General features: G+C 37.5%; 1 protein-coding gene across 9 annotated transcripts in view; it reads right to left on the bottom strand.

Moving 5' to 3' along the window:
- Rabgap1l (RAB GTPase activating protein 1 like) overlaps window positions 1-14,668 on the bottom strand; it is a 566,460-nt gene that overhangs the window by 465,377 nt on the left and 86,415 nt on the right. For 8 of the 9 annotated variants that reach the window (XM_042258403.2, XM_042258404.2, XM_076547797.1 and 5 more), the window contains one exon: window positions 2,100-2,166. The exons of the other annotated variant lie outside the window; for it this stretch is intronic. In XM_042258403.2, coding sequence (XP_042114337.1) covers window positions 2,100-2,166 — 67 coding nt within the window. The remainder of the gene's footprint in view (window positions 1-2,099; window positions 2,167-14,668) is intronic. 9 annotated transcript variants of the gene reach the window in all.

Below are 14,668 nucleotides of genomic sequence, written 5' to 3' on the forward strand. Positions count from 1 at the left end.
CCAAATAACTTGTCAGTAACCAGAACCACCTCCTCAGTTTCAATATAAGATACTGAGTTCCTTGTTACTAGACAGAATCTAGCTAAGGGTCAGCGTCCACCTATTAAGATATCATGAAGATTAATAACACCAGGTAACAGTAAATAATGAGTACTGATAATTAAAAAGGCAAAGCCTGTGCTCACTTCGGCAGCACATATACTAAAAATGCAAAGCCTAGCACTGCCCGACTATTTGTTGTGCAGGTAAGCCCACTTCTCTTCCAGGAAAATGAACACTGTCAGGGCCTTTGATCACAATGACTAAAAGATGGGGTCAAATACTGAAGTAACTACGGAGTCTCAGAAGTTCACACCAGTTTTATAACTCTAATCTGATTTTAGGTTTCATGATGAAAATCTCTAGCGATGATTTATCTTAATCCTTTACTCTCAAAATGACACCCCACCCCCCGCCATGGAATTCTCATCGCTCCAAAATGCTATGGCTTGCTTTTCAAAAACCATCATTCATTACCAATGAGTTGTTGAGGAGGGTAAAAGAGATGGATCAATAACTAATTGATGCTTATACATATAACTGGTTGTCCTTGCCTGACCTATCTAGGCAGCACATCATCTCTCTATGTCCATGGTACATGTGGTGGTTTGTAAGAAAATGGCCCCCAAAGAAAGTAGCACTATTAGGAGGTGTGGTCTTGTTGGAGGAAGTGTGTCACTGTGGGGGTGAACTTGAGGTGTCATATATGCCCAAGCCACACCCAGTGAGGTGGATCACTTCTTATTGCCTGCAGGATCAAGATGAAAAAAACACTCAGCTCCTTCTCCAGCACCATGTCTGTCTGCATACTGCCTTGTTTCCTGCCATGACAATAATGAACTAAACCTCTGAACTGTAGCCACCCAAATTAAATGTTTTCCTTTATAATACTTGCCATGGTCATGGTATCTCTTCACAGCAATAGAAACCCGAAGACAGCACACTATACACTTGAGAAAGCCCTTAACCCACTGCTGTAATTACACTCTTAAAGGGTCTGATTTCAAAACAACACTAAGAGCCCGCAGCTGCTAAGAGCTGTATTTTGCACAAATCTAAAACCCCAATACTTCATACAACGTTTGGCATACAAATGAGTGCCCAAAACTTTGAACAAAGCATTCCAATAATGCTAGAAAATTAATGCTGATATAATTACTATGACATAATCAAAAGAAAAGCTTCCCACTGTGATTTAAATTTATGAGACACAGTTGAAATATATAAAATATATAAATTATATAAAAAGCTATACTTACAAAGGAATTTTCTGCTTACTTTGACATATTTCCATAACGTTATAAATCTAAAATTAATGTTTTTATTAACAGCAACATCAGGAGGTAGTTGGGTTTAAGAGGTAAGATACCTTGCTGCCTTCACAACAAACACCAACCTCTGAACATTTACCATTAATCCCTTAATGGCATTCCTTAAAGAAATACAGTAAATATTCACTGCTAAGTACAAACTCAGAAAGAGAGATGCTTCGAGGAAAACAAGCATCATCACAGTCCTGAGTTGTCAATGCATTAATAAGTGAAAGGTACAAGGTGCACATGGCAGATGTTTGTTATAACCATGTTTGTTATTTTAGGCTCAAAGAAAAGGCATCTTCCTTCTTTTTTTTTTTTTTAAGATTTATTTATTTATTATTTATACAGAAGAGGGTGCCAGATCTCATTACAGTTGGTTGTGAGCTACCATGTGGGTGCTGGGAATTGAACTCAGGACCTCTGAAAGAGCAGTCAGTGCTCTTAACCTCTGAGCCATCTCTCCAGCCCAGCATCTTCCTTCTTTAAGAAGCCAAACAGGCAAAGTAAATGGCACTCTCACAACAGGTTCCTTTTATGTACTTTCATCCTACAGCAGATTGTTGGATAGAAATTTTCCTACTCTTCCCTTCATAAGTAATTTTGAGTATCCAAATTTAATTATTGCTATGACAAAAGTAAAATAAAAAACCCTGACAATATGACAAACTTTTAAAACAGAAAACTTTTTTAAATATAAAATAACTATCTTCTGTACTTGATTAGAATGCTTAAGGTTGTCATTACCATATCCAGTAAATGCATGTCACTGTTCTTCACGTTTCGACCTGGGCTTAATAACATTCCAAAACATCTGAAAATGTTGGGGGAAAAGAAAGGAAAAATAAGGTATCAAAAAGAACACAGAAGCCCAGTGAGCAAAAGCCTTTTCATAATAACTATACAATCTAAGTTTTATTTATACTCACAAATAGCTTTGCTTGTTTTTCCTGGAACATAATAAATAAAAACGCAGGATACACAAAAAAAATTATATTCAAATCAGAAAAATAAGTTGTCAAGATTCTTAGGTCTTTATTTTACAAGTAAAAATAACCAAGATCAGAAATTGCCCTAAAAGTACAATTAAATAATTCATTAAAAATTAATGCATTAATAATATGGTGGGATATAAATTAAATCCTAGAAAAATAAAAGATTTTATCTGCCTTATAGTTATTCCAAATCTATAGGTAATAATTAATTAACCCAGGTAAGTAAAAAAGAAAGTACTTTTAAAATAAGAAAAAGATACTGTGCTCTCTCTGTATCAAGGCAGATTAACAAAATAAAATTTTGGCCCTTAAGATTCATGTTGACCATGTAGCATGTTAACATTATATACTCAATTCAGAGAAAAACCAATTACATAACCTCATTACTAACTGTTCTATCATACTGGTAACAATATTATCCAATACCTGATTAATAATTATTATCTACTATCCATGCTTCCTGGTGCTAACATTGCTTTAGGAATCCCATCAATACTACTGTATTTGGAAAAAGTTTTCATAAGCTCTAAAAATCAACTTTTTTTTTATAATTGCTAGGCTACTAATAGCTCCACTAGGTAAGCAAAGCCATGTCCAGATCAGTTAAACAATGTACTCAATTTATATTGCTATTAAATAGGTCTCATAACTCAATAAGCACTGTTACCTATCCAAAGTGTCATTCTGCCAATCATACTAACACTTAATAGTTATTTTAACCACAGCAATACTAAAATATAAAAATATGCCATGCAGAATTGTATATGGGGAGTAAAGAATGTAACTAAATAAAAGATAAACTTTTTAAAATTTCAAAATAGTGCAAGGAGTTGGACATATAGCTCAGAAGTATGGAGACTGTCTGGCATACATAAGGTCCTGGGTTTGATCCCTAACAACATTTAAAAAATAATGTGTTGGTTTTTATACTGGCAGCTGACAGTCAACGCTTCATTTGCTCATTCCTGTTATGCAAAGGCTTGCTTTGCTTTCCTAGCGGCACATTTCTACACAAAATGACTCCAGTAAGTAGTGATTATACTTGCTGCAAGCACAGGAAATGCCTTGAAAGGCTTCCTTTTAGTGTCCAGCAAAGACCATGCCTATAGCCAATCTAAAGCTTATAAACTCAGAAAATAATTTTCCAAACACATTCTTGTACCACTGAAAACAAAGTAAAAAACAATTTGTTCTAGCAGTCAAAATTTTAAATTACACTATCTCCTTTAAATTTAATTATATGATTTGCTGTATTAGTTCTTCTACTGTTACTTTATCTCTTGCTAATAATAATTAATAATGTAGTTGTTCATATGTACAGTTTGTGTCCTAAGGTCAATCAGGGTGGGTTTATCTCATACTCTCCTGCCTGCTCTGCTCTCTCCAACATCTCCTTGGGTTCTTTAAGAATGAGCTCCTAGATTTTAAGTTTTTTCTTAAGTTACAAACATGAAAGTACTGTAAATTTTTTTAAAAAAATCTATTTCTCAAGGCTCTGAATAAACCAATACCAACATTTTTTAATATATCCTCTCTTCTTTTGACTGTTTTGGAAAATATAAAGTATCATAATCTAACTTCTCAATAATTTGGACCTAAATGGCAAAACTATAATTTTTACATTATCTTAGCATAATAACCCTATATTACAATCTGAATCTCAAAAGGGCACCTTGATTGTGGTGGTTTGAATAAAATGTGCCCCATAAGTCTGGGGCATTTTAATACTTGGTCCCATTTGCTGAAACTCTTCGAGAAGGGTTAGAAGGTATTGCTTCATTGAAGAGGTTTGTCACTAGGGACACAAGCTCTGAGGTTTCCAGACACTCCTGCCATTCACAGTGAGCTCTCTGCCTTCTATGTGAGGTTGGAGATGTGCACTCGCACCTGCCTTCACTCCACCATCACGCATTCCAACCCTCCAGAACCCTCCATAGGCCCAATTAAACACTTTCTTGTATAGGTCTCTTTAGTCGTGGTGTTTTATCTCAGCAATAGAGAAGTAACTACTACACTGGTGTAAACACACAAGCACAACTTAAAACCAAATTCTAAAATTACTTAAAGATTCACCTAACTTTGTTAAGAGGTTGTCTTAAAGCTCTACTAAATTAAATAATATTAAGTTTTCCTTCTTCTTCCCTTCAAAGGTTCCAAAAATCTTTGTAAATTATTTTTTTCTTTTCCAATGCTTCCATTAAAGTAGCTGAAGAGATGGTTCAGCGATTAAGAGCACTTGCTGCTCCTTCCAGCCAAGCTGAGTTCAGTTCCCAGCACCCACTTCAGATGGCTCACAATCACCTGTAACTCCCCAAAGGTACTGGGACACACATGACATACACTCACACAAACACATGGACAGACACATAAAGTAAATCCCTTTTAAATGCTTCCATTAAAAATAAAGATAAACTGTTATCAACTAGGTAATATTTTATTAGTAAAATAAAAATAATTTTACTATAAACATATAAACTTATCCCTAAATTTATCTGCCTCAAAAGGCCCCAAAGATGTCCAATGGAAAGGCTTTGGAAAGAAGAGCAAAATGCTCTCATTCAGTTCCTCACTGTGCTGCCTCATATTAACAAGCTGTATTTCTTACAAAGGCTAAAAAAGGTATGAAAAAGTCTCTGTATGAGACACCTGGAATAAGATAAACACATGGCTAAAAAATATCACATGGTAGTTATTATCTTATCAGTTATTATCTTATCATGGCAGGGCTATTTAAAATGATTATTTGTGTTTTGTTGGCTTGTTTGTTTTGCTTCCAAACTTGATCTGTGGAACTAACTAATTTCATTAAAAACTAGTTCAATTAAACTGTCAATTGAGATCCAATAAGGGGATAGAGCACATAATAATTTCAACAGGAAAAGTTTACTCTAAAGAAATACTTAGGGGACTGGAGAGATGGCTTAGCAGTTAACAGCACATACTGTTTTCCAGTGCACCCAAGTTTGACTCCCACCATCCATAACCTCCTGGAATGCCAGCTCCAAAACCAACTTCTCCAGCCTCTGCGGGGACCTACACTCATATGCACATACCTACATACAGACACAAACATATAGACATAATTTAAAATGATTTTAAAATTTAAAAAAAAAATCTTTTACTGTAATAGGTGGATAATTATAAAAAAAAAAAAAAGAAAAGAAAAGAAAAAAAAAAAAGGAAAGTACCCAAAGTAAGAGCAAATTTGGAAAGGGTGGGGAATATCTTTTCCCTGACATTCAGATCTTCCTATAAAGGCAGAAGTGATTGCAGCCTTTTGGAAAGCAAAGTTTGCTGGACTCTCCAGGCAAAGTCAGTAAGCAGGCAGCTAAGTGTGGCAGGCAAAAGAGCAAAGAAAATCAAAATTCCTGATGCCAACACAGAAGCAAGGTGGTACAGAGCCTGGAGCACACTATGTCTCCACTGAGAGGTTGGCATGGGTGCCTCACTGTGACCAAACCAAAGGTATGAGATCATGGACAGACTATATGGATGTGCAGTTAGCATATTACATCATTCCCAGATCTGTGGAAAAAACGAGAAAAATAAACATAGCACATCAGAAGGCAAAATATCTTCTTCCTGAAGTATCCCTTCAGCACCCTCTACTGTCACTGTTGAATATTGTGTTTGTTGAAAATGGAGAACTGTCTAAAGCTCCAGGGATCAGGTATGAGATTTGGAGACAAAAACTGACATACAGAATATTATAAATATTCCACAGTTTATACAAATATTTTAAACAATAAATTGTGAAATTTGTACTATAACATAGGAGTATATTATTTACCCCCCCAAAAAAAATGACTAAAAGAGTACCAAAGAGGTCTGAGGTCTGCTGTGGGATGTCTTTCTGTAGCTGTGAATATGTGTTGCTCCTACTGGCGAATAAATAAAGCTGTTTTGGCCTATGGCAAGGCAGCTTAGAGGCAGGCGGGAAATCCAAGGAGAGAGACAGGCAAGAGAAAGGCAGAGTCTAGAGAGATGCCAGCCTGCTGCCCAAGGAACAACATAACAACAGACAGGTAAGTGAGCCAAGGAACACATGGCAAAACATAGATAAACAGAAATGAGTTTATTTAAGATATAAGAGCTAGCTAGCAAGAGGCCTGCCATAGACCGCACAGTTTGTAAATAATACTAAGCCTCTGGGTGATTATTTTATAAGCAGCTTCAGGGCCACAGGGCTAGGCAAAACTGGAGAAACATCACTACAGAGGTATGTAGATTTTATTAATGTCAATTTCCTACTTGCGATATTGAACTATAGCTGTGTAAGAGGGTTACCATTTGAGAAAACTGAATATGTGTATATGAAACCTCTCTGTAATACTGATACAATTTCTTCTGAGTCTATAGTTTTACAAACTAAGAATTTTTTTAAATTAACTCCACCACGCAGGGGAGCACATACCTTTAATCCCAGCAGTCATAAGGCAGAGGCAGATGAATCTCTATCAGTTCAAGGCCAACCTGGTCTACATATAAGCTCCTAGCCAACCAGGATTACATAGTAAGTCTTTTTCAAATGGCAATCCAAAACAAACAAATAAATCAATAACAACAACAAAATGAATTCTAAGATATCAATCAACATATAAGAATACATTATAGAAAATGTATGTTTCGTTACTTATATGGTGTACTAGTTGTCTTTGTCAATTTGACTCAAACCTAGAAATTTCTGGGAAGATTAACGGAAAATGGTTCCATCAGATTGTCCTGTAGGCAAGTCTATGGGACATTTCATTGATTAATAGCTGATGGAATATCGTCCAGGCTTCCTTGGGTAGTGCCACAACTGGGCAGGTGGTCCTGGGTTGTCTAAGAAAGTAACTAAGCAAGCCAAGGAAGCAAGCTAATAAGCAGCACTCATCTGTGGCTTCTGCTTCAGTTCCTGCCTCCAGGTTCCTGCCTTCTTTCAATGAACTATGACCTAGGATATGTAAAACAAATAAACCCTTTCCTCTCCAACCTGCTTTTGGTCATGGTGGGTTGTTTTGGTTGGGTTTAGTTTTTGGTTTTTCAAGACAGGGTTTCTCTTTGTAACAGTCCTGGCTGTCCTGGAGCTCGCTCTGTTGACCAGGCTGGCCTTGAACTCATAGAGATCCACCTGCCTCTGCCTCCTGAGAGCTGGGGATAAAGGCATGAACCACCATGCCAAGCTGGTCATTGTGTTGTATAACACCAACAGAAACCCTAACTAGTATATAGGGAAAAGTATTCCTTAAAATAAAGTCCTGAAGAGTAACCATATTACTATCACATAATTAATGCTTACTCCATGGTGCCACATCCTTCTACAAGATATAGTATCACCACTAGGAAAATTCTAGTCCAAAAGGTGAGAGGTAAATAGGAGTTTCCAATAATCTACCACACAAATTACTTAATAATGCCAACTGCTCTCTACCAATTATCACTTAAAATCACTGTGAAAGAACACTGTAAGTACTTTTATGCAAACAATATTCTATTTTCTAAAACAGAAAGAAAAGAAAAAACAGGATTTAAATCATGCTGCCTTGAATAAAAACCACAGAGGACAAATAAGTTTATAGAACTGCACTTAAAATATTATGCAGAGTATGGACTATTCCTTTTTTTTATTTATTAGGATTTCTAAAATACTCGATTTGCTAAAAGTGTTTATGAATATATAAACTGACATAAAATAAAACAAGCTAAGAAATTAAAATCTAGGCAACTTCATGTCAGTGACTTGAGCTTCTTTCTAAATAAAACTATAATGACTTGCAATCTAAGGTAAAAACAAGTAAGGAGAAAATTCAGTAAAAGACCTAACATCAGCTTAGCAGAAGGGGATATTGTTTTCTTTGTTTTTTTTTTCTTTTTTTGATGCTAAAGATCAAACCTAGAGACTTGGTAGTGAGGTCCTCACCCATGAAGACACATCCTTAGCACCCTAAAATCAAATTAGCCAAGGCAAAAACATAATAGTTTAAATTCGACTATCCACTGACTTTAATAATATCAAACCATAACAGAGAACTATTTTGTTAAAAGAAAAAATCACAGGTAATTTTTCTTTAGTACTCAATGACTAAGAATCTTTTACTCAAAAAAAGGACACTGTCAATAAGAGAAAATGGAAGCCTACAAAATGGGAAAAGATCTTCACCAACCCCACAACCAACAAAGGGCTGATCTTCAAAATATATAAAGAACTCAAGAAACTAGACATCCAAATAACCAAATGAATGGAAACACATGAACTATGAACCAAAGGCTGAGGGGCCCCCAACTGGATCAGGCCCTCTGAATAGGTGAGACAGTCGATTGGCTTGATATGTTTGGGAGGCATCTAGGCAGTGGTACCAGGTCCTGGGCTCGTTGCATGAGTTGGCTGTTTGAAACCTGGGACTTATGCAGGGATGCTTGGCTCAATCTGGGAGGAGGGGACTGGACCTGCCTGGACTGAGTCTATCAGGTCGATCCCAGTCCTCAGGGGAGACCTTGATCTGGAGGAGGTGGGAATGGGGAGTGTGCTGGGGGGAAGGGGAGGGGGGCAGGAAGGGAGAGAACAAGGGAATCTGTGGCTATTATGTAGAACTGAATAGTATTGTAAAATAAATTAAAAAAATTAGATATCAAAAAGCAAATAATCCAATTAAAAAATGGGGTACAGATGGAAACAGAATTTTCAACAAAAGAATCTTGGGTCTCCGGCAGCTCAAAGATGGCAACTCCCATGCATCGACTTATAGCACAGAGACAGGCCGAAACCAATAAGCAACATGTAAGATGTCAGAAATGCTTGGAATTTGGACATTGGACTTATGAATGCACAGGAAAAAGAAAGTACCCACACAGGCCTTCAAGAACTGCAGAACTGAAAAAAGCTTTAAAAGAAAAGGAAAATAGATTATTGCAGCAAAGCATGGGAGAGACTAACATAGAGAAAAAGATCAAGAAGAAGAAAAGGTCGAAGAGTGTCACGAGTTCCAGTACCTCTAATAGTGACAGTTCGGCCAGTGAGTCTTCATCAGAGAGTGAGACATCTGCCTCATCCTTCTCAGAGGACAGTGACTCTGAAGACAGCCCCTCTAGCTCCTCCTCCTCCTCAGTTTACTCCTCCTCCTCTTCCTCCTCCTCAGACTCAGACTCAGACTCCAGCTCCTCCAGTAGCAGCAGTTACAGTACAGAGAGCAGCTCTGATGATGAGCCATCAAAGAGGAAAAAGAAATAGAACTCTCTCTAGACTGGACCAATGGACCAAAAACATCAGTGTGACTCACAGAGGAACTGAAAAGATGCTCAAGCAAGCAGGTTAGCTGGATCAGCATGTTAGAATTCAGACCTTTCTAAGTATTTACCATTGTATAGAATATTAATAAAGAATATTATATATATAAAGAAAAAAAGAATCTCAAATGGCCAAGAAACACTTTTTAAAAAGTGTTCAACAAGCAATAATCATCAGTAAAATGCAAATCAAAACAACTTTGAGATTTCTTCCACCTTATATCTGTCAGAATGGCTAAGATCAAAAACACAAGTAATAGCTCATACTGGAAAGAATGTGCAGCAAGGGGAACACTCCTCAATTGCTTGTGGGAGTACAAACTTGTACAGCCACTTTGGAAGTCAGTGTGGTGGTACCTCAGAAAACTGGAAATCAATCTACCTCAGAGGATACTCAATCATACCACAAGGACATTTGCTCAACTATGCTCATAGCGGCTTTATTTGTAATAGCCAGAACCTGGAAACAACCTAGATGTCCCTCTACCAAGAAATGGATAAAGAAAATGTAGTACATTTACACAATAGAGTGTTACTCAGCTGTTAAAAACAAGGATACAAGGAAATTTGAAGGCAAATGGATGGAACTAGAAAAAAAAAAATCATTCTAAGTGAGGTAACCCAGACCAAGAAAGACAAACATGGTATGTACTCACTCATACGTGGATATTAGCTGTAAAGTGAAGGATAACTATGCTACAATTCACAACCCAAAGAGACTAGGGAACAAAGAGGGCTTATGGGGGGGGGGGGATGCCCGGATCTCCCATGGAAGGGGAAATAGAAGAGATTTTGTGGGTGGACTGAGGGTGGGTGGGGATGGTAACATGAGCAATCAGATTGGGAGGGGGAATGTAGCGGAAGAGTGCTGAAAGAGACTATTAAAAAGGGAAAGCAGGACACCGGCCCCCAGCTCCCATCCTGCCCCGGACTTCCCATCTGGACAAGAGGTGAGTGCCTGGCTCAGCCTAGATCCCATCCCTGGGCACCAGCCATTCTGGGAAAGACCTGCCCAACATGGCCCCAGATTCTGGCCATCCAGCAGGACCCCTTCAACCCCCACTGGCAAGGCTCCCCTTCTCCAAGACCCCCCCCCCGGCAGACCCTGCAAACTCCATGCCCTGCCCCCACGCTCATCATCGCCCGAGACCCCAGCCACTTCCTGAGACTTAGAGACCAGCCCGCAGCTCCCATCCTGCCTGGACCTCCCATCTGGACAGGAGCTCCCATATGGACAAGAGAGAGAGAGACTTCCTGAATCTGTCAGCTCTGTCTGGACCAAGTGCGCTAGTAACACCAAGAACGAAACCACAAGGAGATAGGCAGACGTCAAGGCAGAAGTACATACAACAAAATGAAGAGCAATACAGCATCATCAGAACCTAGCCCTCTAGACTTGAACATCAAAAAATGGAAGAAGCAGAAGAAAACAGCCTTATGAATACCATCATGAAGAAGGTAGAGGCTTATATGGAAGGAATTACAAATGAAATTAAGGAAGAGACAAACAAAAAATGGGAAGAACGCTATTAAAAAAAAAAAACTAGAGGAAAGGACAAATAAAGCAGGAGAAAACAATAAAGTCCTAGAAGAAAACAATAAAGCCCTGAAAGAAAATCATGAAAAAGCAATGAAACAAATGAAACAGTCCAAGACCTGAAAAGGGAATAGAAAAAATGAAGAAGACACAAACAGAGGGAATGCTGGAAATAGAAAATCTGAGTAGACGAACAAAAACTTCAGATGCAAGTATAACCAACAGAATGCAAGAGATGGAAGAGAGGATCTCTGGCGTTGAAGATACGGTAGAAGAAATAGATTCATCAGTCAAAGAAAACACTAAAGCCAACAAAGTAATGACCCAAAATGTCCAAGAAATTTGGGATACCATGAAAAGACCAAACCTACGAATAATAGGGATAGAGGAAGGAGAATATCAACTCAAAGGCACAGAAAATATATTCAACAAAATCATAGAAGAAAACTTTCCCAACTTAAAGAAGGAAATGCCTATGAAGATACAAGAAGCCTATAGAACACCAAACAGACTAGTCCCCGAAAAAAAGTCCCCTCACCACATAATAATTAAACAATTAAATGTACAGAATAAAGAAAGAATATTAAGAACAGCAAAGGAAAAAGGCAAAGTGACTTATAAAGGAAAACCCATCAGAGTAACACCCAATTTCTCAATGGGGACTTTGAAAGCCAGAAAGACATTGATAGATGTAATGCAGACACTAAGAGACCATGGATGCCAGCCTAGACTAATATACCCAGCAAAACTTTCAATCATCATAGACGGAGTGAACAAGACATTCCAAGACAAAGCCAGGTTTAAACAATACTTATTCATAAACCCAGCCCTACAGAAAGCACTAGAAGGAAAATTCCAACCTAAGGAAGTCAGATACACCCTCGAAAACACAGGCAATAGATAAAGCCACAGCAGTAAACCACAAAGAAGAGAAGTACAGACACACTATCACCAAAAAATAACGGGAATGAACAATCACTGGTCATTAATATCCCTTAATATCAATGGACTTAATTCACCTATAAAAAGACACAGGCTTACAGAATGGATACGAAAGCCGGACCCATCTTTCTGCTGCATACAAGAAACACACCTCAAATTCAAAGATAGACACTACCTAAGAATAAAAGGCTAGGGAAAGACTTTCCAATCAAACAGTCTTAAGAAACAAGCGGGTGTTGCCATCCTAATATCCAGCAAAATAGACTTCAAACTAAAATCAATCAAAAGAAATCAAGAAGGGCATTACATACTCATCACTGGGAAGATCCACCAAAATGAAGTTTCAATTCTGAACATTTATGCCCCAAATATAAGGGCACCTACATATGTAAAAAAAACATTAGTAAAGCTTAAACCACATACAAAACCCCACACATTAATAGTGGGAGACTTCAACACCCAATTCTCACCACTGGACAGATCTCGCACATCGAAACTTAACAGAGAAATAAAGGACTTAACTGATGTTATGACTCAAATGGACTTAATAGATATCTACAGAACATTCCATCCTAATAAAAAAGAATATACCTTCTTCTCAGCACCCCATGGAACCTTCTCTAAAATCAACTACATACTTGGCCACAAAGCAAATCTCAAACAATTGGAATAACCTCCTGCGTTCTATAAGACCACCATGGTTTAAAGTTAGATTTCAACAACAACAAAAACTACAGAAAACCTACAATCTCATAAAAACTGAATAATGCCCAACTGAATCACCAATGGGTTAAGGAAGAAATAAAGAAAGAAATTGAAGACTTCCTAGAGATCAACAAAAATAAAGACAACACATAACCAATTATGGGACACTATGAAAGCAGTACTAAGAGGGAAATTCATAGCACTAAATGCCTACATAAAGAAATTGGAGAAATCTCACACTAGTGACTTAAGAGCACACCTGAAAGCTCTAGAACAAGAAGAAGCAAAGTCTCCCAGGAAGAATAGATGCCAGGAAATTATCAAAGTGAGAGCTGAAATCACTAAAATAGAAACAAAGAGAACAATACAAAAAATTAATGAAACGAAGAGTTGGTTCTTTGAGAAAATCAACAAGACAGACAAACCCTTATCCAAACTAACCAAAAGACAGAGAGAGAGCATCCAAATTCACAAAATCAGAAATGAAAAGGGAGACATAACAACAGACATTGAGGAAATCCAGAGAATCATCAGTTCATACTTCAAAAACCTCTACTCCACAAAACTGGAAAATCTAAAAGAAATGGATAATTTTCTGGATAGGTACCACATACCCAAGTTAAATCAAGACCAGATAAACTATTTAAATAGTCAAATAACCCCTAAGGAAATAGAAACAGTCATTAAAAGTCTCCCAACCAAAAAAAAAAAAAACAGGACCAGATGGTTTCAGCACAGAATTCCACCAGATCTTCAAAGAAGAGTTAATACCAATACCCTTTAAATTGTTTCACACAATAGGAACAGAGGGAACATTACCAAACTCCTTCTATGAGGCTACAATTACCCTGATTCCTAAACCAAACAAGGATACAACAAAGAAAGAGAACTACAGACCGATCTCCCTCATGAACACTGATGCAAAAATACTCAATAAAATACTGGCAAACAGACTCCAAGAACACATCAAAACATTTATCCACCATGATCAAGTAGGCTTCATCCCAGGGATGCAAGAGTGGTTCAACATATGAAAGTCCGTCAATGTAATACACCATATAAACAAACTCAAAGAAAAAAACCACATGATCATCTCACTAGATGCAGAAAAGGCATTTGACAAAATCCAACACCCTTCATGGTAAAGGTCTCGGAGCAATCAGGAATACAGGGAACATACCTAAACATAATAAAGGCAATTTACAGCAAGCCAACAGCCAATATCAAATTAAATGGAGAGAAACTCAAAGTAATTCCACCAAAATCAGGAACGAGGCAAGGCTGTCCGCTGTCCCCATACTTATTCAATATAGTACTTAAAGTTCTAGCCAGAGCAATAAGACAACACAAGGAGATTAAGGGGATACAAATTGGAAAGGAAGAAGTCAAGCTTTCCCTATTTACAGATGACATGATAGTATACTTGAGTGACCCCAAAGATTCAACCAAGGAACTGATACAGTTTATAAACACCTTGAGCAACATAGCAGGATACAAGATCAACTCATAAAAATCAGTAGCCCTCCTATATACAATTGACAAACAGGCTGAGAAGGAAATTAGAGATACATCACCCTTTACAATAGCCACAAATGATATAAAATACCTTGGGGTAACACTAACCAAGCAAGTGAAGGACCTATATGACAAGAACTTTAAGTCCCTGAAAAAAAGAAATTGAAGATGTCAAATAATGGAAAGATCTCCCATGCTCATGGATAGGCAAGATTAACATAGTAAAAATGGCAATCTTACCAAAAGCAATCTACAGATTCAATGCAATCCCCATCAAAATACCAACACAATTCTTCACAGACCTGGAAAGAATAATACTCAACTTCATATGGAAAAACAAAAAACCCAGGATAGCC

This window comes from Peromyscus maniculatus, chromosome 11 (assembly GCF_049852395.1).
Source record: "Peromyscus maniculatus bairdii isolate BWxNUB_F1_BW_parent chromosome 11, HU_Pman_BW_mat_3.1, whole genome shotgun sequence".
Taxonomy (NCBI): Eukaryota; Metazoa; Chordata; class Mammalia; order Rodentia; family Cricetidae; genus Peromyscus; species Peromyscus maniculatus.